Source organism: Oncorhynchus tshawytscha, linkage group LG01 (genome assembly GCF_018296145.1).
Source record: "Oncorhynchus tshawytscha isolate Ot180627B linkage group LG01, Otsh_v2.0, whole genome shotgun sequence".
NCBI lineage: Eukaryota > Metazoa > Chordata > Actinopteri > Salmoniformes > Salmonidae > Oncorhynchus > Oncorhynchus tshawytscha.
Window position 1 is genome coordinate 5,757,244 of NC_056429.1, and position 25,790 is coordinate 5,783,033.

A 25,790-nucleotide genomic window follows, 5' to 3' on the forward strand; every position below is an offset into this window, starting at 1 on the left:
AGGCTATTGGTTATTCTAACCAGCATTGAGTTATAAAATATCTTCAGTAGACTTACGAGAGTTTTTTTTTTTTTGCTGACCTCAACGAATGGGAAAATCCATGATGACAAAATCGAATTGAGATCAGTGTGAAAGCCCCACATGATGAAAGATGAATCATCAACAACAACACACATTGGTTTAATGGAACGTATACGTCATCCGAAAGGCCTTTCTTTTAGGAATATTCTACTGTTTGATCTCTGTACGGTAATGTTTCCGTTGGCTCTTTTAGGTCGTCAGACAAAATGAAAAGGTATCTTAGATGAATTCATTTCCCCATGACGCTTCTCTTTTTCCATTTGCTGTCGACTGATATTATTGTTGCTTGTCCTCCCCCTCGTCACATACACACACGCGAAGCACACACGTCAGCACCCCCTGCTATTTCTTCTATCCTCCCCGCTACCCCTCCTCTATCCTCCTCCTGCCACCTCCCCTCTCCCTTCTCCTCTCTCCTGCCCCCTCCTCTCTTCTTTCCCCTCCTCTCCCCTGCCCCCTTCTCTCTCCTCTCCCCTCCACTCCCCTGCCCCCTCCTCTCTCCTGCCCCCTTCACTTCTCTCCCCTGCCCCCTCCTCTCTCCTGCCCCCTTCACTTCTCTCCCCTGCCCCCTCCTCTCTCCTGCCCCCTTCTCTTCTCTCCTCTCCTCTGCCCCCTCCTCTCTCCTTCACCCTGCCTCCTCCTCTCTCCTTCACCCTGCCTCCTCCTCTCTCTTCTCCCCTGCCCTCTACTCTCCCCTGCCCCCTTCTCTCTCCTCTCCTCTCCCCTGCCCCCTCCTCTCCCATCCACCCTGTCCCCTCTCCGCTCCCCTGGCCCCCTGCTCTCTCATCCATCCTGCCCCCTCCTCTCTCTCGGCATTGTGGTTGATAAATACCGAAGCCTGCTCTTCCTCCTAGCAGACTACCACTTTACAAAGTCGATAAACATCCGCAAGACAGGGGAATAAATAGTTCCGAACTTTAATATGTATTCCAATAAAATTGTAGGACCGCGCCGAGGAAGATCTTTCGACTCCATGAACATAGGGAATGAAGAAAAGCTACTGAACAATGAGGTAAGAAATTCTTTCCTTTTTTTCTGCCTTATTCGATATTTGTTTTCTTGTTGTAGGCAACTTTCTTTATAGTTATCCATACATTGCATTTGGAACGGGGATATCCGTTTGAATGGGAGATAAGCATTGGCTTATTCTACTTTTTGAACACCCAATTCGTTTAAACAAAACTATTTGGCGATTGACGTCATATCAATTTAGTAGTGGCCTAATTAGTAGGCCTAAACATTCATTTCTCAGTAGTCAACGACAGTTGCATGTTTTTTTTGTCGTCACTGGTTAAACCCAGAGTCATGTGTGTGTATATATATATATAGCTCTGGTTAAGCCGTTTTAATCTGGTGATCATTACAATGCGTCATCCGCTAAGAACTTCACGAGTGCAGAACTTTGCAGGGACACAAAACATTGCCAAAAAGAATTGCAAATATCTTGCATTGCCTGGTTGAAAAGACTTATCTATAAATCGTAAATATAGAATCACTCGAACCTCTTGAAACAGCACTTGTACTCCAACCCAATTAGGCTAAATCAATTAAAACACATCTAACATTTCAGTTTCTCATTCATCAGAAATGTTACCTGTTACCTCTCTATAACTAGCCTACTGATACAGACGTTTTCACCATCAATTTATAATATATATAAAAACGATCAAATAAAAAAATATAAATATATATACCCGTATTAGAAGTGATAGGGTAAGATAATCACTCACATCAAATTAAGATCACTTAAAACAGTATCGTGTTGGATTCATTAACTGCACCTTAATCTCGCGTGGTTGATTAAAGTGGCTTTAGAGGAGCTAATAATAGGCTTCCGACCTCACGCTCTCCTAAATGGGATTGCTTTAAATCTCGTGTTTGGACCCGACACCGGCACACCTTCGTTACTTCGTTAAACCAAGACGCCGAATCACCTACAGCGCAGTCCTGCCAATTTGACCCGTTCTGTGCCACTGTCCGGTGTCCCAAACTGCTATCTCGCTTGATATAATGCTGCTACGGATTCTACTGACTGGGGGCCAACGACAACTGGTTTCCCGCGCTGTCTCGTCCATATTAGCTGAGGGAAATATGGTTGGTAGCAAATTAAATTCATTGTCACTGAAGGATGTACAGTTGGTGGCAAATTAAATTAGCTACATTTATCTTAGACTATAGGATAAGTGTTACAAAATGGCACTTTAACTGAATAACGTGTTGACTGTAATTAGACTAAGATATTAGCTTTATGTTTTATTTATTACTTAATTGTTATGAAAAACTGGATGCCTTGAAACTGTGCCTTTCACCGAGCCAGTGAAATTCAGAACAATGGACAGCGCCAACCAACCAACGTTTAAAATGGGGTTATTGCTATCCGGGGTGCTGATTTCCATTGACGTGATGACGGGATTCAAATCGATTGACCCTCGCCACTAATCCAATCTAATCCAAACAGGTTAAACGTACAATAGTTTCTGCTATTACATTCAAATGTTTTGTTTTTTTACGAGTTATCTTAATTCTTAACCACAAACTAGAGAACACAGTTTTATCTGTAAAATAATCGGGATAAAGTAAGTGATTCATCTGATCTGGATATTGTTCCGGTTATTGTGCTAGTCCGATTTTTGTGCGTGTATGATCAACTGATTAGTTAATTGGCACGACAGTATAGGCTAGTTTAGACCTGGATTTAAACGTGCTGTTAGTTAGCAAAGTGAATTAGATTCTTGCTTATTTAATGTGGTGTATTAGTTTTCTGACGTTTAATTGTATTTCTTCAATGTACAAGTTTACAAATCAATCCAAGTAGTCCTAGGCATATGTGTATATATATATATATATATATATATATATATATATATATATATATATATATATATATATATATATATATATAACTTGGAATAGTTGTGTATATATATATATATATATATATATATATATATATATATATATATATATATATATATATATATATATATATATATATATATATACAACTATTCCAAGTTATTTAACCTTACAATTCCCAAAACACACAACACGTCGACTGATATGTAGTTTCGGGCCACGTGCATTCAACAGCCGCCACCTTCACAGCTGAGTGACTAAATGTCCCAAGCAGGCAGACAGACTGTGCACCATTGGATGGATACTAGGCTACCCTAGCGCCATTGGATGGATACTAGGCTACCCTAGCGCCATTGGATGGATACTAGGCTACCCTAGCGCCATTGGATGGATACTAGGCTACCCTAGCGCCATTGGATGGATACTAGGCTACCCTAGCGCCATTGGATGGATACTAGGCTACCCTAGCGCCATTGGATGGATACTAGCGACACTAATTAAAGTTGGCTGTTGAAAAGGGCATTCGTCAAATCTGTCGTTGACTCATGACGCTAATTTCTGTTTTTGTTGTCTTTTTCCTCCCACACACAGATGAACAAATCAACCTTCACAAAGATTGAAGAATGCAGAACAGAGAAAAAGAACGCGCCGTCAGACGGCCGAGCAGCGATTGTCTTCTCACTCAAGAATGAAGTCGGAGGACTAGTGAAGGCGCTGAAACTTTTCCAGGTAAACTTAATTAATGTGCACCTGCACGATGTATGTAACCTATCTCGTTTGTGACAACATTGGTATTTAAACTTTTTGATCTCACCTGATGTAAAAATCCGATTATAAATTGGTCTATTTAGGCTATGTTGGTTCAACGTGATTATCAAACTTTATTTGTCACATACGCCGAATACAAACAGGTAGTTTACCGTGGAATTATTACTTAAACAATAGTGCAGCCATTAACCAACAGTGCAGCCATTAACCAACAGTGCAGTTCAAGAAGAGTTAAGAAAATATTTACCAAATAAACTAAAGTAAAAAAATAATAGCAGGGAACACAATAACATAACAACGAGGCTATATACAGGGGGTACCGGTATGGAGTCAGTATGCGGTGATACAAGTTAGTTGAGGTAGTTTGTACATGTAGGTAGGGGTGAAGTAACTATGCAATGCAGGCCTCTACTGTTTTGCATGATATGATTTCCATAAACATTACTGAACAATAAATTACAAACGTAGCAGCAGATTCTAGATTACACACATTATATTGTAGATTGTAACAAATAAAACACCTTTTAAAAAAAAAAAACCTATATATTCCATTTATTTTACAGGAAAACCACGTCAATCTTGTCCACATAGAATCCAGAAAATCGAAAAGGCGTAACTCTGAATTTGAGATCTTCGTGGACTGTGACAGCGATCACGAGCAGCTCAACGAGATCATTCAGCTGCTGCGTGAGCACGTTAACGTAGTGGACATGGACCCTCCTGATAACTCCTGTTTACCTGAAGAAGGTAGGCCACAGTAGAATTAAAAAATATATATTATTGATATCTACGTTTTGTTAAAAGAGTATATTCTATCACAGTATATTGAGTAAAGTTTTATATTACAACAGTATACTGTATTTACACTTAGTCTCACAGAAGTATATTCCGAACTTTACAAATACACGATGGACCAAATTTTAAGTGGAAAAACAAATCCTTTCGATTTCAGATATAGAAAATGTCCCCTGGTTCCCCAAGAAGATCTCAGATCTGGACAAGTGTGCCAACCGGGTTCTAATGTACGGATCAGACTTGTATGCTGACCATCCGGTATGTAATATAATTCTAGAAACTAGGGCATTACTTTATAACGTTTATACATGACTTTATCTTGATCTCACCCTCTTCTCACAGGGCTTCAAGGACAACGTCTACAGAAGGAGGAGGAAGCATTTCGCTGATCTCGCCATGAACTACAGACAGTAAGTACATTATGGTTGAAATAACACATTTTCCAAGAATAAAAGATCATTATAATCGAATAATGGATCCCATATCAAGTTTCCTCCTATTCTAGTTCTACTATATTCTACTGAACTCTACTCTATTCTACTGTACTCTTCTACTGCACTACTCTACTATATTCTAATGTATTCTACTGTACTCTACTATATTCTAATGTATTCTACTGTACTCTACTATATTCTACTCCACTCTATTCTACTGTATTCTACTCTACTCTATTCCTCTGTACTGTACTCTATTCCTCTGTACTGTACTATATTCTACTGTATTCTACTCTACTATATTCTACTGTACTGTATTCTCTTATATTATACTGTACTCTATTCTATTCTACTCTAACCTACTCTACTATAGTCTACTGTGCTCTACTATATTCTATGGTACTGTACTCTGCTCTATTCTACTGTACTCTATTCTACTGCACTACTCTACTATATTCTAATGTATTCTACTGTACTCTACTATATTCTACTCCACTCCATTCTACCGTATTCTACTCTACTGTATTCCTCTGTACTGTACTCTATTCCTCTGTACTGTACTCTATTCTACTGTACTCTACTCTACTATATTCTACTGTATTCTACTCTACTATATTCTACTGTACTGTATTCTCTTATATTCTACTGTATTCTATTCTACTCTAACCTACTATAGTCTACTGTGCTCTACTATATTCTACGGTACTATACTCCATTCTACTGAACTGTACTCTGCTCTATTCTACTGTACTCTATTCTACTGCACTACTCTACTATATTCTAATGTATTCTACTGTACTCTACTATATTCTACTGTACTATATTCTACTCCACTCCATTCTACCGTATTCTACTCTACTGTATTCTACTCTACCATGTTCTAATAACAGCCATGATCTTGTCCTTGTCCAGTGGGGATCCTATCCCTCGTATAGAGTTTACAGAGGAGGAGTTGGCGACGTGGGCGGTGGTGTACCGGGAGCTCAACAAGCTGTACCCTACCCACGCCTGTAGAGAGTACCTGAAGAATCTGCCTCTACTGGCCAAACACTGTGAATGTAGAGAGGATAACATACCCCAGCTAGAGGACGTATCACGCTTCCTTAGAGGTGAGATGGGTGGCTTGTGTATATACTGTGTGTGTTAGAGAGACACACACAGATGGATAAACAGAGAGACCGAAACAGAGAGATACAGACAGAGCAAGAGTGTGTTAGACTTTAATGGTAAAATAAATGTAACATATAACTAAACTCAGCAAAAAAAGAAACGTCTCTTTTTCAGGACCCTGTCTGTCAAAGATCATTCCTAAAAATCCAAATAACTTCACAGATTGTCACTGTAAAGGGTTTAAACATGTTTCCCATGTTTGTTCAATGAACCATAAACAATTTATGAACATGCACCTGTGGAACGGTCGTTAAGACACTAACAGCTTTCAGACGGCAGGCAATTAAGGTCACAGTTATGAAAACTTAGGACACTAAAGAGGCCTTTCTACTGACTTAAAAACACCAAAAGAAAGATGCCCAGGGTCCCTACTCATCTGCGTGAACATGCCTTAGGCATGCTGCAAGGAGGCATGAGGACTACATATGTGGCCAGGACAATAAATTGCAATGTCCGTACTGTGAAACACCTAAGACCGTGCTACAGGGAGACAGGATGGACAGCTGATCGTCCTCGCAGTGGCAGACCATGTGTAAAAACACCTGCACAGGATCGGTACATCTGAACATCACACCTGCGGGACAGGTACAGGATGGCAACAACAACTGCCCGAGTTGCACCAGGAACGCACAATCCCTCCATCAGTGCTCAGACTGTCCGCAATGGGCTGAGAGAGGCTGAACTGAGGGCTTATAGGCCTGTTGAAAGGCAGGTCCTCACCAGACATCACCGGCAACAACGTCGCCTATGGGCACAAACTCACCATTGCTGGACCAGACAGGACTGACAAGAAGTGCTCTTCACTGACGAGTCGCGGTTTTGTCTCACCAGGGGTGATGGTCGGATTCACGTTTATTGTCGAAGGAATGAGCGTTACACCGAGGCCTGTATCCTGGAGCGGGATCGATTTGGAGGTGGGTCCATCATGGTCTGGGGTGGTGTGTCACAGCATCATCGGACTGAGCTTGTTGGCATTGCAGGCAATCTCAACACTGTGTGTTACAGGAAAGACATCCTCCTTCCTCATGTGGTACCCTTCCTGTAGGCTCATCCTGACCTGACCCTCCACCGGCATGACAATGCCACCAGCCATACTGCTCGTTCTGTGTGTGATTTCCTGCAAGACAGGAATATCAGTGTTCTGCCTTGGCCAGCGAAGAGCCCGGACCTCAATCCCATTGAGCACGTCTGGGACCTGTTGGATCGGAGGGCTAGGGCCATTCCCCCCAGAAATGTCTGGGAACTTGCAGGTGCCTTGGTGGAAGAGTGGGGTAACATCTCACAGCAAGAACTGGAAAATCTGGTGTAGTCCACGAGGAGATGCACTGTAGTACTTAGTTTCTGGTGTGGCCACCAGCTGCATTGACTGTTACTTTTGATTTTGACCCCCCCCCCCCTTCGTTCAGGGACACATTATTCAATTTCTGTTAGTCACATGTCTGTGGAACTTGTTCAGTTTGTCTCAGTTGTTGAATCTTGTTATGTTCATAAACATATTTATACATGTTAAGTTTGCTGAATTTTTAAATATTTTTTTATATAATATTTTGTAAGATTGATCAGGAACAGGCCTCTGTTTGTGACAGTTTGGATCCAGTATGTGACATTGCCTTGAATCTTTTAGAGCGGACAGGCTTTACCATCAGGCCTGTGGCAGGTTACCTCTCCCCCAGAGACTTCCTAGCTGGTCTGGCCTTCCGTGTGTTCCACTGTACCCAGTATGTCCGACACAGCTCCGACCCCCTCTACACACCAGAGCCGTAAGTACCCCAATACATCATTTATTTTAGCAGGGTGTCCCATTTAGACCAAGGTCTCTCTTGCAAGTGAGCCCTGCATTTTTACAGTTACACAACAATTCCATCAGCACGGCAGCATAGGAAATGCAAAACATGCACAATGATCACGAACAACCACATTCCTCAGTGAAGGGCCCTTAACCAACATTCTGAATGACCTGAAAGGTATGTCCCAACTGTAGGGTATAATCTCATCATGAGCTAGTTAGCTAGATTCACCATTTATTCTGTGTTTATTTACCTTGCATACTACACACATTACACACTACATATATTACACACTACATACATTACATATTACATATTACATGCACTGAATGTATAGAGTACATAATGTATAAGAAAACTAAATAAAGGGCTGTATAACTCAGAGTTTCTTGTTTCTGGTCACACAGAGACACATGCCATGAATTGCTGGGTCATGTCCCGTTGCTGGCTGAGCCCAGCTTCGCCCAGTTCTCCCAGGAGATAGGCCTGGCTTCCCTCGGAGCTTCAGATGAATCCATACAGACCCTGGCCACTGTGAGTAGTCATCCTGTCTAACACTAGCCTTCCCAGGGACGGTTCGAGTAGTCATCCTGTCTAACACTAGCCTTCCCAGGGACGGTTCGAGTAGTCATCCTGTCTAACACTAGCCTTCCCAGGGACGGTTCGAGTAGTCATCCTGTCTAACACTAGCCTTCCCAGGGACGGTTCGAGTAGTCATCCTGTCTAACACTAGCCTTCCCAGGGACATTAGTTTTGTACCAGCACTGAATATAATAGATGTTATATTAAATATAAAAGTTGAAAACAATTCTGACTGGTGCTTGAGATCAATTTAGTACCAACACTGAACCTTGTAGATTCTGTAACAAAAAGTACCGTGATCGGTAGTTGGGGGGGAAAGTACCGTGATCGGTAGTTGGGGGGAAAGTACCGTGATCGGTAGTTGGGGGGAAAGTACCGTGATCGGTAGTTGGGGGAAAGTACCGTGATCGGTAGTTGGGGGGAAAGTACCGTGATCGGTAGTTGGGGGGGGAAAGTACCGTGATCGGTAGTTGGGGGAAAGTACCGTGATCGGTAGTTGGGGGGAAAGTACCGTGATCGGTAGTTGGGGGGGGAAGTACCGTGATCGGTAGTTGGGGGGAAAGTACCGTGATCGGTAGTTGGGGGGGAAAGTACCGTGATCGGTAGTTGGGGGAAAGTACCGTGATCGGTAGTTGGGGGAAAGTACCGTGATCGGTAGTTGGGGGAAAGTACCGTGATCGGTAGTTGGGGGAAAGGAAAGTACCGTGATCGGTAGTTGGGGGGAAAGTACCGTGATCGGTAGTTGGAGGGGGGAAAGTACCGTGATCGGTAGTTGGGAGGGGGGAAAGTACCGTGATCGGTAGTTGGGGGGAAAGTACCGTGATCGGTAGTTGGGGGGGAAAGTACCGTGATCGGTAGTTGGGGGGAAAGTACCGTGATCGGTAGTTGGGGGAAAGTACCGTGATCGGTAGTTGGGGGGGAAGTACCGTGATCGGTAGTTGGGGGGGAAGTACCGTGATCGGTAGTTGGGGGGAAGTACCGTGATCGGTAGTTGGGGGGGAAGTACCGTGATCGGTAGTTGGGGGGGAAGTACCGTGATCGGTAGTTGGGGGGAAGTACCGTGATCGGTAGTTGGGGGGAGTACCGTGATCGGGGGGAGTAAAGATACTTTCATAGAAATGACATTTAAAATGTAACAAGTACTTTTGGGTGTCAGGGAAAATGTACAGAGTAAAACATTTTCTTTTCTTCAGGAATGTAGTAAAGTAAAAGTTGTCAAAAATATAAATAGTAAAGTACAGATACCTTTAAAAAAAAATGACTTAAGTAGTACTTTAAAGTATTTTTTTACTTCAGTACTTTATAACACTGCTGTCTAGTAACATTACTCGCCTTCTTCTCAAGGATGGCTGGTTGAGATTAGTTTAGTCACCAACCCTGAACTTGGCTGGTTGAGATTAGTTTAGTCACCAACCCTGAACTGGGCTGGTTGAGAATAGCTTCGTCACCAACCCTGAACTTGGCTGGTTGAGAATAGCTTAGTCACCAACCCTGAACTTGGCTGGTTGAGAATAGCTTAGTCACCAACCCTGAACTTGGCTGGTTGAGAATAGTTTAGTCACCAACCCTGAACTGGGCTGGTTGAGAATAGCTTAGTCACCAACCCTGAACTGGGCTGGTTGAGAATAGCTTAGTCACCAACCCTGAACTTGGCTGGTTGAGAATAGCTTAGTCACCAACCCTGAACTTGGCTGGTTGAGAATAGTTTAGTCACCAACCCTGAACTGGGCTGGTTGAGAATAGCTTCGTCACCAACCCTGAACTTGGCTGGTTGAGAATAGTTTAGTCACCAACCCTGAACTGGGCTGGTTGAGAATAGCTTCGTCACCAACCCTGAACTTGGCTGGTTGAGAATAGCTTAGTCACCAACCCTGAACTTGGCTGGTTGAGAATAGCTTCGTCACCAACCCTGAACTTGGCTGGTTGAGAATAGCTTCGTCACCAACCCTGAACTTGGCTGGTTGAGAATAGCTTAGTCACCAACCCTGAACTTGGCTGGTTGAGAATAGCTTAGTCACCAACCCTGAACTTGGCTGGTTGAGAATAGCTTAGTCACCAACCCTGAACTTGGCTGGTTGAGAATAGCTTAGTCACCAACCCTGAACTTGGCTGGTTGAGAATAGCTTAGTCACCAACCCTGAACTTGGCAGGTTGAGAATAGCTTAGTCACCAACCCTGAACTTGGCAGGTTGAGAATAGCTTAGTCACCAACCCTGAACTTGGCTGGTTGAGAATAGCTTAGACACCCACCCCGAACCTTGTTAGCCTGGTCCTACATCTGATTGTTCTGTCTTGTCAACTCTTATCATTATTGATGTGACAATGACCATCAGAGTTGGCACAAGACCACAAACAGATCTGGGACCGTGCTAGAACCTAGAGAAGGGGCAGTTCACATGTCATTACTGACTCTTACATGTGTTGTTGTGTTTCAGTGTTATTTCTTCACGGTGGAGTTCGGCCTGTGTAAACAGGAGGGGAAGCTGAGAGCGTACGGAGCAGGCCTGCTGTCCTCCATCAGTGAACTCCAGGTATATCAATATCATTGTAGCAAAATCTGTGGGGGGGGTCGGGGGGGTCCCCGACTGGGACTCTAACACGGGTCCCCCGACTGGGACTCTAACACGGGTCCAGCGACTGTCAAGTCAACACATTTACCGTTATATTAGAAACTAAAGGGAATATTCTATTACAAAGTTATTTAGGGGAGAATGCTGTTTTTAATTTTTTTTTTTTTACAAGATTAGTCTTAATCTGGGCCTGGGAAACTGGACCATTGCAAAAGTAATGCATTATGGGGAATAAACTGCCATTTAGGGCACAACCTCTGCACATTCCAGATGTTTTGTTCTTCCTCCCCCCTCCAGCATGCTCTGTCTGGTAACGCCGTCATCATGCCCTTTGACCCCAAGGTCACATGTAAACAAGAGTGCATCATCACCACATTTCAGGATGTCTACTTTGTGTCCGACAGCTTCGAGGAGGCCAAAGTCAAGATGAGGTGAGGAGTGAAACCCTTAGGGTCAAAGGGCATCTGGGATCTTACTGTATAGTAACACATTATTAAAAGGTTGATTACCTTCAGAAGGACGTGTGTACTGGTTATGTACCGGTTGTGAATGTGTTATGATGTCCTTGTGTAGATACCCTGTAAATAAAGTGTTACTGGATTGATACATTTTTTAAATTAATTTTTACCTTTATTTAACTAGGCAAGTCAGTTAAGAACAAATTCTTATTTTCAATGACGGCCTACCGGGGAACAGTGGGTTAACTGCCTGTTCAGGGGGCAGAACGACAGATTTGTACCTTGTCAGCTCGGGGATTTGAACTTGCAACCTGAACACATAGTCTGTTACTGACTCCTACCATCAGTGTGGGAACGTATAAAGGCTTTTAGATAGTCTCTTCTAGATATACACACAATAACTCATTCTTCCCCATCCTGCAGGGAGTTTGCCAAGACGATCAAGCGTCCGTTCACGGTGCGATATAACCCCTACACCCAGAGTGTGGATGTTCTGAAGGACACTCCCAGCATTAACAGCGTGGTGGAGGAGCTGAGACACGACCTGGACATCGTGGGCGACGCCCTCAGCCGGCTTAACAAACACCTGGGGGTCTGAGTGACAACCCAAAGCACTATGAGTCGCGTACTGCCTTCTAAATGACACCCTGTCGCCTACATGTGGGCCCTCCCTGGTCTAGTAGTGCACTGTTTAGGGAATAGGGTGCCATTTGGAACACAAGGCCTAGGTCCTCTGATGACCTCAACGCCATCATCTGAGTGTATGTGACGACCTCGACACACCACTCCTGGTTCTCCTGTCCAATTATTATCCATCAGTCAGATCTGTTTGTGCTGTCTGGTCAACTTCCGTGGTCATTTTCACACCAAACAATGACATCGGAGACGGTAACTGGCGAGACGGCTCCGACAGAAGAAATCTGGGCCTCCCCCAAGCCATATCCCTGACACACACCTCACTATTGTGACGTCTCTTATGTAAATAAATACTCTGCTCGTGATCCACCTCTGTATTACTCCCAGCCTATGACTTCCCCTTATCTTCCTCATTCAATGCATCCAAAGATACAGTACCTTACTAATAATGTACACTATGGTGTCCAATATATTCCTCCAATTGTTGTGTGTAAGGTTGTTGCTGGGATGAATTTAATGCTGTAATTTATAATATTACTATTCAAAAGTGTGACTGTATTCAAGGATGATTTTTGACAGAAATGGTTCACATTATCCATTTCTAAATCATTAAAAAAATTTAGCTTTCTCGTTATCCACTTCTAAATCATAAAAAAAAAAATTACAAATGTAACTGTAGTACATATACTCATGTAAACGTTAAATATCATTATTTTTCTACTGTAAATAAATGTAAACTGATTATGTACAAGTCGTGAAAAAAAAAGTGTGTATCTCTTATGTATTTCTTTGACATTTTAACAATAAACTTTTCCTGAAGAGAATATGTCTTTGCATTGTGAAATGATGGGGATGTGGGATAATGGCAGGGTTGCCAGGTCTAGCTAAAATATCTAGACCAATGACCTCTCAAAACCTGCACACAAGGCCTGAAAACTAGCCCAGCAAGAGCATAGTCACCACATTTATCCAATAAAAATTTTTTTAGTCTTCCAACTAGCTTGGAAAGACAGTACTGTGCAGTATCGAAGAGCCCTCACTGCTGCTCGATCATCCTATTTTACCAACCTAATTGAGGAAAATAAGAACCATCCAAAATGTGTTTTTGATACTGTCACAAAGCTAACTTAAAAAGCAGCATTCCAAAAGAGAGGATGGCCTTCACTTCAGCAGTAATAAATTCATGAATTTCTTTGAGGAAAAGATGATCATTAGAAAGCAAATTACGGACTTTCTCTTAAAATCTGGGTATTCCTCCAATGCTCAGTTGTCCTGAGTCTGCACAACTCTGCCAGGACCTAGGATCAAAAGAGACACTCAAGTGTTTTAGTACTATATCTCTAAACACAATGATGAAAATAATCATGGCCTCTAAACCTTCAAGCTGCATACTGGACCCTATTCCAACTAAACTACTGAAAGAGCTGCTTCCTGTGCTTGGCCCTCCTATGTTGAACATAATAAACAGCTCTCTATCCACCGGATGTGTACCAAACTCACTAAAAGTGGCAGTAATAAAGCCTCTCTTGAAAAAGCCAAACCTTGACCCAGAAAATATAAAAAACTATCGGCCTATATCGAATCTCCCATTCCTCTCAAAAATTGTAGAAAAAGCTGTTGCGCTGCAACTCATTGCCTTCCTGAAGACAACAATGTATACGAAATGCTTCAGTCTGGTTTTAGACCCCATCATAGCACTGAGACAGCACTTGTGAAGGTGGTAAATTACCTTTTCATGGCGTCAGACCGAGGCTCTGCATCTGTCCTCGTGCTCCTAGACCTTAGTGCCCTCGCACGGTTCTGGCTGGGATCTTACCTCAGGACCCTGAGGCTGATCCCAGTCGACCTGCGAGCCCCAGTCTCCTTCCTGCTACCCCCGCCCTACGTCCAGCTCCAGAAGTTTTTAAGACATTTTAAACTGGAAAAAGAAATAGTCACGGTTTTAACTAAACACCGCTCTCTTCTCTCTCTTGTGCAGGATCGGGAACCAGTGTGTCCAGTGCGCGGGCTCGCTATAGGCGAGCCCACAATGGTCTGGCGCAACGTGACCCATCCTGCTCTCCTGAATCGGCACCGGGACCTGTCCTGGATGGTCGCCCACGAGATCCTCCCGGTCAGGGCCGTTATGCACTCACGGGGCATGGCGAGGACATCCGCGTGCCCCGACCAGGCTGCGGCCAAGAAGAGTCGGTGAGGCACATGCTCTTGGAGTGCAGAGCTACCAGGGACCTGTGGAAGGAAGCAGGCCCCCTGATCACCCCGTGTCTGCCAGCAGGGGAGGACCAAACACCTCAGCTCGTGCTGTATGGGGTGGGCCGAAGGCCTATTCCATCACCAAGTTCTGGCCCACCCTCACGTGCTTGAAGGAAGCACTGTGGTCCTCCCGCAACCGGCTGGTAGGGAAAAGCGTAGAGACCACCCCCAACACACTGTCAATGACACTGACTCTACTCCAGCCACTTTAATCATGGGAATTGATGGGAAATGATGTAAATATATCAATAGCCACTTTAAACAATGCTACCTTATATAATATTACTTACCCTACATTATTCATCTCATATGCATACGTTGATACTGTACTCTATATCATCGACTGCATCCTTATGTAATACATGTATCACTAGCCACTTTAACTATGCCACTTGGTTTACATACTCATCTCATATGTATATACTGTACTCGATATCATCTACTGTATCTTGCCTATGCTGCTCTGTACCATCACTCATTCATATATCCTTATGTACATATTCTTTATCCCCTTACACTGTGTATAAGACAGTAGTTTTTTTGGAATTGTTAGATTACTTGTTCGTTATTACTGCATTGTCGGAACTAGAAGCACAAGCATTTCGCTACACTCGCATTAACATCTGCTAACCATGTGTATGTGACAAATAAAATTTGATTTGATTTGATTTGATTTGAGGCAGTGGCCATGGTAGCCACGGAAGCCCTGGGGTGGTACGGAAGGAAGGGGGCCTCGACACCAGGCGAAGGGCCCCCACAACACCCTAGGTCCCGGCGGCCACGGACTGACAGCGCTGCGGCGCCAAGGGCGATGCGCCTAGAGGGGAGGGATCTCCTCTGAGCCCCGAAGGACGGGATGGTAATTTATTCAGAGGAGCAGGATGAGGCGAGTTTGATAAGGACTCACCCCGCTCCTGTACAAGGGACCGAAGACAGCCTTTTAGCAAAGTGACTTTTTGACATGTTTTTTCATTAAAAATGTTTTACCTTTGTTAGATCATTAGTACACATTTTAAATGGCTTTTACAGATTTGATGTTTACAAGGAAAGTACTTTTATTCATGGTTGTTTTCATTGGTTTTAACATGTACTTTTTAACAAATTTAAATGTATCTTTCAAATGCTGTGTTTTATGCCTTATTGACGTTTTTATGTGAATGAAATGATGTAAAAAATGTTTGAGCTGTGTTTGAAAGGAAATGTGTTAATAAAACTTTTCCAAAAGAAAAAAGAATCTGTTATCAGTTTAATATCTGATACGTCCCCTGTCTGGGGACCATATATTAAATAGATTTTTGGAATAGGGAGATGGAATAGGGGCTTGCTCTGTCCACTCCACGCATCGACCTGGTATTGCAGTACCTCCAGGAACAGTGCACCCCCTGCCTCCAGGAACAGTGCACCCCCTGCCTCCAGGAACGGTGCACCCCCTGCCTCCAGGAACGGTGCACCCCCTGCCTCCAGGAACAGTGCACCCCTGCCTCCAGGAACGGTGCACCCCTGCCTCCAGGAACGGTGCACCCCCTGCCTCCAGGAACAGTGCACCCCCTGCCTCCAGGAACGGTGCACCCCCTGCCTCCAGGAACGGTGCACCCCTGCCTCCAGGAACGGTGCACCCCTGCCTCCAGGAACAGTGCACCCCTGCCTCCAGGAACGGTGCACCCCCTGCCTCCAGGAACGATGCACCCCTGCCTCCAGGAACGGTGTACCCCCTGCCTCCAGGAACGGTGCACCCCCTGCCTCCAGGAACGGTGCAGCCCCTGCCTCCAGGAACGGTGCACCCCTGCCTCCAGGAACGGTGCACCCCCTGCCTCCAGGAACGGTGTACCCCTGCCTCCAGGAACGGTGTGCCCCCTGCCTCCAGGAACGGTGCACCCCTGCCTCCAGGAACGGTGCACCCCCTGCCTCCAGGAACGGTGCACCCCTGCCTCCAGGAACGTGTGCACCCCCTGCCTCCAGGAACGGTGCATCCCCTGCCTCCAGGAACGGTGCACCCCCTGCCTCCAGGAACGGTGCACCCCCTGCCTCCAGGAACGGTGCACCCCCTGCCTCCAGGAATGGTGCACCCCCTGCCGTTGTCAATATAAATGTTCATAGATTTAGATTCTTTGAAATATGAGCTACTTTTGAACAGTATGTTCGTTAATGTTCGTGTAGCTGTTTGCCGAAGGTTATTGTATTTTATCTATATTGATATATGCTCTTGCTTTGTAATGTAAGCGAGGTTTGTTTGTATTACAAAGTGATGGCTGTTTCTCCTTCTTTACAACACAGATTATCCATTATATTGACCTGATACTAGTGGCCGCTCTAACAAGGAATATATATATATATATGTTAAAGGGATCCTGTCGGCAGGAGGAAGGTCAGGTGGGGCTATTCTAGCCAATGAGAGGGCAGATACACATGTGAACAACATGCACAACGTTTTCCACTAGTTACCACAGCCACAAAGTAAAAAAACGGGTTATTAATTTCGAGGTCATTGTGAACTGCTGTAGCCTTAGCCTACCATTTGATACAGTACATATGTTGAAATTATATCACTGGGGGTCATTGCGAATCAATTTGCGTCACTTGTGTAACCTGTTAGCGAAGTCGCCAAGCCAATGTGTATCTGAGTGTGATACTCTATAGTTGGAGTGAGGCAAGTTAGGCATTATTTACTACGTAATGAACGGAACTGAATGCGTGCTACAAAAGGATACGGAAGTAAAGACATTCTTAACAACATTACCTTGCTCTTGTATTGCATAATCAGCATTACAAAACCTAGCCTACCTGTTCAGGGAAAAGTCCACAATGAAACTGACATTAAATGTGGAGAATGATACATTTGCGATAGAGCTGTGACCATGATCGCAATCGATAACTTCCAATGTAATTAACTAAACATGGACATTAATAAATACATAGTAACACCAGGCAACAACAACAAACGGAAGTTCTAGGGTATTTATTAAATCCGATTGCCAGCTCCAGGTAGGCGACACAAGTGGCACAACATGGTTTGCAATGACTCCAGTGATATCGTCATTTCGAAGTAATTATTGTATTAAATGGTAGCCTGCAATGCATATACATTAATAGGCTACTTGACGGCAAGTGTATCATTCTCCACATTTAATGTCAGTTTCATTGAGGACTTTTTCCCAAAACAGATGCACGCGAGGGAGTTTCATAACATCCATTTCTCAGTTGGTAGAGCATGGCACTTGCAAGGCCATGGTTGTGGGTTCAATTCCCACAGCAAACCAGTATGATGAACACCTATGAAAATGTATGCTCTCACTACTACTGTAAGTGACTCTGGATAAGAGAGTGCTAAATGACTCACTACTGTAAGTGACTCTAAATCAAATCAAATTTTATTTGTCACATACACATGGTTAGCAGATGTTAATGCGAGTGTAGCGAAATGCTTGTGCTTCTAGTTCCGACAATGCAGTAATAACCAACAAGTAATCTAACTAACAATTCCAAAACTACTGTCTTATACACAGTGTAAGGGGATAAAGAATATGTACATAAAGATATATGAGTGAGTGATGGTACAGAGCGGCATAGGCAAGATACAGTAGATGGTATCGAGTACAGTATATACATATGAGATGAGTATGTAAACAAAGTGGCATAGTTAAAGTGGCTAGTGATACATGTATTACATAAAGATGCAGTAGATGATATAGAGTACAGTATCTACGTATACATATGAGATGAATAATGTAGGGTATGTAAACATTATATTAGGTAGCATTGTTTAAAGTGGCTAGTGATCTATTTTACATAATTTCCCATCAATTCCCATTATTAAAGTGGCTGAAGTTGAGTCAGTGTGTTGGCAGCAGCCACTCAATGTTAGTGGTGGCTGTTTAACAGTCTGATGGCCTTGAGATAGAAGCTGTTTTTCAGTCTCTCGGTCCCAGCTTTGATGCACCTGTACTGACCTCGCCTTCTGGATGATAGCGGGGTGAACAGGCAGTGGCTCGGGTGGTTGATGTCCTTGATGATCTTTATGGCCTTCCTGTAACATCGGGTGGTGTAGGTGTCCTGGAGGGCAGGTAGTTTGCCCCCGGTGATGCGTTGTGCAGACCTCACTACCCTCTGGAGAGCCTTACGGTTGTGGGCGGAGCAGTTGCCGTACCAGGCGGTGATACAGCCCGCCAGGATGCTCTCGATTGTGCATCTGTAGAAGTTTGTGAGTGCTTTTGGTGACAAGCCGAATTTCTTCAGCCTCCTGAGGTTGAAGAGGCGCTGCTGCGCCTTCTTCACGATGCTGTCTGTGTGGGTGGACCAATTCAGTTTGTCTGTGATGTGTATGCCGAGGAACTTAAAACTTGCTACCCTCTCCACTACTGTTCCATCGATGTGGATAGGGGGGTGTTCCCTGGATAAGAGAGTCTGCTAAATTGCTCTGTAAGTGGCTCTGGATAAGAGAGTCTGCTAAATGACTCACTACTGTAAGTGATTCTGGATAAGATAGTCTGCTAAATGACTCACTACTATTAGTGACTCTGGATAAGAGAGTCTGTTAAATGACTCACTACTGTAAATCTCTCTGGATAAGAGAGTCTGCTAAATGACTCACTACTGTAAGTGACTCTGGATAAGAGAGTCTGCTAAATGACTCACTACTGTAGTGACTCTGGATAAGAGAGTCTGCTAAATTACTCACTACTGTAGTGACTCTGGATAAGTGTCTGCTAAATGACTCATAGAACATCAGAACAGAACATCAGAACAGACCATCAGAACAGAACATCAGAACAGACCATCAGAACAGAACATCAGAACAGACCATCAGAACAGACCATCAGAACAGAACATCAGAACAGAACATCAGAACAGCGATTACTCACCTGGAACTGGACAAAGATGTGTTCTTTAATGAGTCCTAAGCGATGGATCTACTGTTTCTCCGAGACCAGGCCCAAAGACCCGTCATTCAAATCAAATCAAACTTTATTTGTCACATGCGCAAAGTACAAGTGTAGACCTTACCATGAAATGCTTAAATACAAACTCTTAACCAACCAACAATGCAGTTCAAGAAAGAGTTAAGAAAATATTTACCAAATACATTTTTACTAAAGTAAAAAGTAATAAAAACAACACAATAAAATAACAATAACAAGGCTGTATACAGGGGGTACAGGTACTGAGTCAATGTGCACCATCGAGAGCATCCTGACCGGTTGCATCATTAAATTCTTTAATTTTCCACATAAATCTACACACAATACCCCATAATGACAAAGTCAATTTTTTATTTTTTTATTTGAGCAAATCTATTAAAAAGACAGAAATATCACATTTACATAAGTATTCAGACCCTTTACCCAGTACTTTGTTGAAGCACCTTTGGCAGCGATTACAGCCTTGAGTCTTCTTGCGTATGACGCTACACGCTAGGAACACCTGTATATGGGGAGTTTCTCCCATTCTTCTCTGAAGATCAAGCTCTGTCAGGTTCGGGATCTTCACTGAGCAGCTTTTTTCAGGTCTCTCCAGAGATGTTCGATCGGGTTCAAGTCCGGGCTCTGGCTGGGCCACCCAAGGACATTCAGAGACTTACCCCAAAGCCACTCCTGCGTTGTCTTGGCAATGTGCTTAGTGTTGTTGTCCTGTTGGAAGGCAAACCTTTGCCTCGGTCTGAGGTCCTGAGCGCTCTGGAGCAGGTTTTCATCAAGGATCTCTCTGTACTTTGCTCCATTCATCTTTCCCTCGAACCTGACTAGTCTCACAGTCCCTGCTGCTGAAAAACATCCCACAGCATAATGCTGCCACCACCATGCTTCACTGTAGGGATAGGGCCAGGTTTCCTCCAAATGTGATGCTTGGCATTCAGGCCAAATAGTTCAATCTTGGTTTCATTAGACCAGAGAATCTTGTTTCTCATGGTCTGAGTCCAAGCGGGCTGTCATGTGCCTTTTACTGAGGAATGGCTTCCGTCTGGCCACTCTACCATAAAGGCCTGATTGGTGGAGTGCTGCAGAGATGGTTGTCCTTCTGGAAGGTTCTCCCATCTGCACAGAGGAACTCTGGAGCTCTGTCAGAGTGACCATCGGGTTCTTGGTCACCTCCCTGACCAATTCCCTTCTTCCCCAATTGCACAGTTTTCCCGGGTGACTAGCTCAAGGAAGAGTCTTGGTGGTTGGTTCCAAACTTCTTCCATTTAAGAATGATGGAGGCAACTGTGTTCTTGGGGACCTTCAATGCCACAGAAATGTTTTGGTGCCCTTCCCCAGACCTTTGCCTCGACACAATCCTGTCTCTGAGATCTACGGACAATTCCTTCAACCTAATGGCTTGTTCTTTGCTCTGACATGCACTGTCAACTGTGGGACCTTATATAAACAGGTGTGTGCCTTTCCAAATCATGTCCAATCAATTGAATTTACCACAGGTGGACTCCAATTAAGTTGTGGAAACATCTCAAGGATGATCAATGGAAACAGGATGCAACCTGAGCTCAATATCGAGTCTCATAGCAAAGGGTCTGAATACTTATGTAAATAAGGTATTCTTTATTTGTATTTTTATACATTTGCTAAAATGTCTAAACCTGTTTTCGCTTTGTCATTATTGTGGTTAGATTAAGGGAAAATAATATATTTTAGAATAAGGCTGTTACGTAACAAAATGTGGACAGTCAAGGGGTCTGAATACTTTCCGAATGCACTGTATCTGAGGAGTCTCTGTGGTTGGTCTGTGTTGAGGCATGAAATCGAACTAGAGAATTCACATGTATTAGTATTAATGCAGGTACATGCAGGTATAATGCATTATGAAACAGTTCTAACACATTATAAGACTTGTCATTGTGTATGACCCTCTTATAGTGTCTTGTTACCATCTTATAATATCTTAGTACCATCTTATAATATCTTAGTACCATTTTATAATATCTTAGTACCATCTTATATTGTCTTGGTACCATCTTATATTGTCTTAGTACCATCTTATATTGTCTTAGTACCATCTTATATTGTCTTAGTACCATCTTATATTATCTTAGTACCATCTTATAACGATCCTGACTAAATGGAGGGCCACTTCTTTTTCCCAGAAAGTGGGCGGGTCTTCACCTGGGGGGGAAGACGGACAGCTGGGGATGAGGTCCTCTGTGGTCCTCTGTGGAGACTGGTCGCAGGTGAGACTGGTCACAGGTGAGACTGGTCACAGGGTACACTGGTCACAGGGGAGACTGGTCACAGGTGTGTTTGAGATCATGGCTGCATTCCAGACCATCTGCTAAGCAGTCGCCTTGCACAAATTAACCAATCAATTGCTGTGTTCGAAAAAGCTGTGATGCATTGTGGGTAAACAATAATGAGTAGTTGTGTATGAAGCGAGATAATTTGTAAAGCAGGAAGATTTCAGTCAGCTGCAATGTCGGAAAGAAAACCCATTGATTTCACAATCATCATGTTGTGTAATTCATCCTCATTGGTGGAGAGAGAGACTGTTGAAGAGAAGTTCAGGCCCAGTCCAGTAGAGGGCAGTAGAAACTAAAACACAAACTAAAGGTTCTTTGTTACACAGTTCTAGCCTTGATAAAAGGCTACTTACTGTGTGAGTGTATTGGTTATTACCTGCATCACTGTCTATTCCATACTAACAGTAGTGCACTATAAGAGGAATAGGGTGCCATTTTGGATGCTACCCTATGTCTGTGTGTGTGTAATCAGTGGTTTCGTCCCAATCCATCCTTTCTCCTGAAGTGTGCACTCGTTCACTACCTACAAATGTAAAAACATTGGGTTGGTGGAGGCATGGACTACTGGGAATTTCTTATACCAGTCATTTACCTTTCAGGAATCAGTAAATGGAAGTGAACAAGTGTACAACTTCAGGAGAAACGAGAGAATATTGGGACACGACCAGGGTACCTCTCTTTATCAACACCATCAGCATCCCCCAGAGAGAGAACAACCTGGCACACCATCAGCAGCCCCCCCAGAGAGAGAATAACATGAGAACAACATGAGAATAACATGGGGATAGCATGAGAATAACATGAGAATAACATGGGGATAGCATGAGAATAACATGAGAATAACATGAGAATAGCATGAGAATAACATGGGGATAACATGAGAATAACATGGGGATAGCATGAGAATAACATGAGAATAACATGAGAATAACATGGGAATAACATGAGAATAACATGAGAATAACATGAGAATAACATGAGAATAACATGAGAATAACATGGGGATAGCATGAGAATAACATGAGAATAACACAGGGATAGCATGAGGATAACATGGGGATAACATGGGGATAACATGAGGATAGCATGAGAATAACATGGGAATAACATGAGAACAACATGAGAATAACATGAGAATAACATGAGAATAACATGGTGATAGCATGATAATAACATGGGGATAGCATGAGAATAACATGGGGATAACATGAGAATAGCATGAGAATAACATGAGAATAACATGGGGATAGCATGAGAATAACATGGGGATAGCATGAGAATAACATGGGGATAGCATGAGGATAGCATGAGAATAACCCTCTTAGGCCTGACTCCCCCCTATCAGAGATACCGTCTGCAGCCCTCATCCTTTCAGCCCACACTCGTTCTGCTAAAGGTCCCCAAAGCACACACATCCCTGAGTCGCTCCTCTTTTCAGTTCGCTGCAGCTAGCTACTGGAACGAGCTGCAACAAACACTCAAACTGGACAGTTTTATCTCCATCTCTTCATTCAGACTCAATCATGGACACTCTTACTGACAGTTGTTGCTGCTATGCGTGAAGTATTGTTGTCTCTACCTTCTTGCCCTTTGTGCTGTTGTCTGTGCCCAATAATGTTTGTACCATGTTGTGTTGCTACCATGTTGTTGTCATGTTGTGTTGCTACCATGTTGGTGTCATATGTTGCTGCCTTGCTATGTTGTTGTCTTAGGTCTTTTGTCGTGATGTGTGTTTTGTCCTATATTTATATTTTATTTATTTATTTTTAATCCCAGGCCCCCGTCCCCGCAGGAGGCCTTCTGCCTTTTGGTAGGCCGTCATTGTAAATAAGAATTTGTTCTTTAACTGACTTGCCAAGTTAAATAAAGGTTAAATAAATAAAAATAACATGGGAATGCCCCTCAGTCTTAGTGGCTCTCTCAAAGCCTTGCCATTATACAGGGCTGTGTCCCAAATGGCACCCTATTCCCTATGTAGTGCACTACTTTTAACTAGGACCCATAGCATCCTATTCCCTATGTAGTGCACTACTTTTAACTAGGACCCATAGCATCCTATTCCCTATGTAGTGCACTACTTTTAACTAGGACCCATAGCATCCTATTCCCTATGAAGTGCACTACTTTTGACCAGGGTTCATAGGGCACTACATAAGGAATAGGATGCGATTTGGGATGCACATTAGGAATCATCATCTCCCTGTTTATGTAATTATAGCTTGCCTCAACTACATGCTATCATGTTAAAAAAAAGAGAACAGCTGTGAGCCTTGTCAGGAGAAGGGTGGATTTATGGGTGCACTCTGCATATATTCGTAATGTAGCTTGTCGTTTTGTGCGTTGATCATGTAGAATAGGAGAGCTGTAGAAGGTAGAAACTATAGCCATACACATCATCACTGTCTTCCCATCTACTGTACCTCCCAGACTAGTAATCGCATCACCAATCAACAGAACATATGATGTAGGCTACAGACCTCATCACCAATCAACAGAACATATGATGTAGACTACAGACCTCATCACCAATCAACAGAACATATGATGTAGACTACAGACCTCATCACCAATCAACAGAACTTATGATGTAGACTCCAGACCTCATCACCAATCAACAGAACTTATGATGTAGACTACATATCTCATCACCAATCAACAGAACATATGATGTAGACTCCAGACCTCATCACCAATCAACAGAACTTATGATGTAGACTCCAGACCTCATCACCAATCAACAGAACTTATGATGTAGACTACATATCTCATCACCAATCAACAGAACATATGATGTAGACTCCAGACCTCATCACCAATCAACAGAACTTATGATGTAGACTACATATCTCATCACCAATCAACAGAACATATGATGTAGACTCCAGACCTCATCACCAATCAACAGAACTTATGATGTAGACTCCAGACCTCATCACCAATCAACAGAACATATGATGTAGGCTACAGACCTCATCACCAATCAACAGAACATATGATGTAGACTCCAGACCTCATCACCAATCAACAGAACATATGATGTAGACTCCAGACCTCATCACCAATCAACAGAACTTATGATGTAGACTACAGACCTCATCACCAATCAACAGAACATATGATGTAGGCTACAGACCTCATCACCAATCAACAGAACATATGATGTAGACTACAGACCTCATCACCAATTAACATAACATATAATGTAGACTACAGACCTCATCACCAATCAACAGAACATATGATGTAGACTACACATCTCATTACCAATCAACAGAACTTATGATGTAGACTACATATCTCATCACCAATCAACAGAACATATGATGTAGGCTACAGACCTCATCACCAATCAACAGAACATATGATGTAGGCTACAGACCTCATCACCAATCAACAGAACATATGATGTAGACTACAGACCTCATCACCAATCAACAGAACTTATGATGTAGACTCCAGACCTCATCACCAATCAACAGAACTTATGATGTAGACTACATATCTCATCACCAATCAACAGAACATATGATGTAGACTCCAGACCTCATCACCAATCAACAGAACTTATGATGTAGACTCCAGACCTCATCACCAATCAACAGAACATATGATGTAGGCTACAGACCTCATCACCAATCAACAGAACATATGATGTAGACTCCAGACCTCATCACCAATCAACAGAACATATGATGTAGACTCCAGACCTCATCACCAATCAACAGAACTTATGATGTAGACTACAGACCTCATCACCAATCAACAGAACATATGATGTAGACTACAGACCTCATCACCAATCAACAGAACATATGATGTAGACTACAGACCTCATCACCAATTAACATAACATATAATGTAGACTACAGACCTCATCACCAATCAACAGAACATATGATGTAGACTACACATCTCATTACCAATCAACAGAACTTATGATGTAGACTACATATCTCATCACCAATCAACAGAACATATGATGTAGGCTACAGACCTCATCACCAATCAACAGAACATATGATGTAGGCTACAGACCTCATCACCAATCAACAGAAGATATGATGTAGACTATAGATCTCATCACCAATCAACAGAACATATAATGTAGACTACAGATCTCATCACCAATCAACAGAACATATAATGTAGACTACATATCTCATCACCAATCAACAGAACAT

General features: G+C 43.1%; 1 protein-coding gene and 1 pseudogene across 2 annotated transcripts; both read left to right on the forward strand.

Moving 5' to 3' along the window:
* Positions 1-935: 935 nt before the first annotated feature.
* Positions 936-12,958, forward strand: tph1a (tryptophan hydroxylase 1 (tryptophan 5-monooxygenase) a). 2 transcript variants are annotated; one of them, XM_042321922.1, is made up of 11 exons: positions 936-1,093; positions 3,529-3,666; positions 4,269-4,452; positions 4,658-4,758; positions 4,843-4,910; positions 5,847-6,043; positions 7,729-7,864; positions 8,299-8,425; positions 10,909-11,004; positions 11,341-11,474; positions 11,925-12,958. In XM_042321922.1, the coding sequence occupies exons 1-11, from the start codon at positions 1,004-1,006 to the stop codon at positions 12,097-12,099; spliced, it is 1,446 nt and encodes a 481-aa protein (XP_042177856.1). In that variant the 5' UTR covers positions 936-1,003; the 3' UTR covers positions 12,100-12,958. The 2 variants fall into 2 exon arrangements, with proteins under 2 accessions (XP_042177856.1, XP_042177896.1); XM_042321962.1 differs by lacking the exon at positions 936-1,093 and adding an exon at positions 1,975-2,175.
* Positions 12,959-15,599: 2,641 nt separating this feature from the next.
* Positions 15,600-15,774, forward strand: LOC112237059 (annotated as a pseudogene).
* The last annotated feature ends 10,016 nt before the right edge of the window (positions 15,775-25,790 follow it).

Coding starts and splice junctions, on each gene's coding strand:
- tph1a (XM_042321922.1), top strand. CDS start 1,004: ATGTATTCCAATAAAATTGTAGGACCGCGCCGAGGAAGATCTTTCGAC. Junction 1,094..3,528: donor AAAAGCTACTGAACAATGAG/GTAAGAAATTCT, acceptor TCCCACACACAG/ATGAACAAATCAACCTTCAC. Junction 4,453..4,657: donor CTCCTGTTTACCTGAAGAAG/GTAGGCCACAGT, acceptor TTTCGATTTCAG/ATATAGAAAATGTCCCCTGG.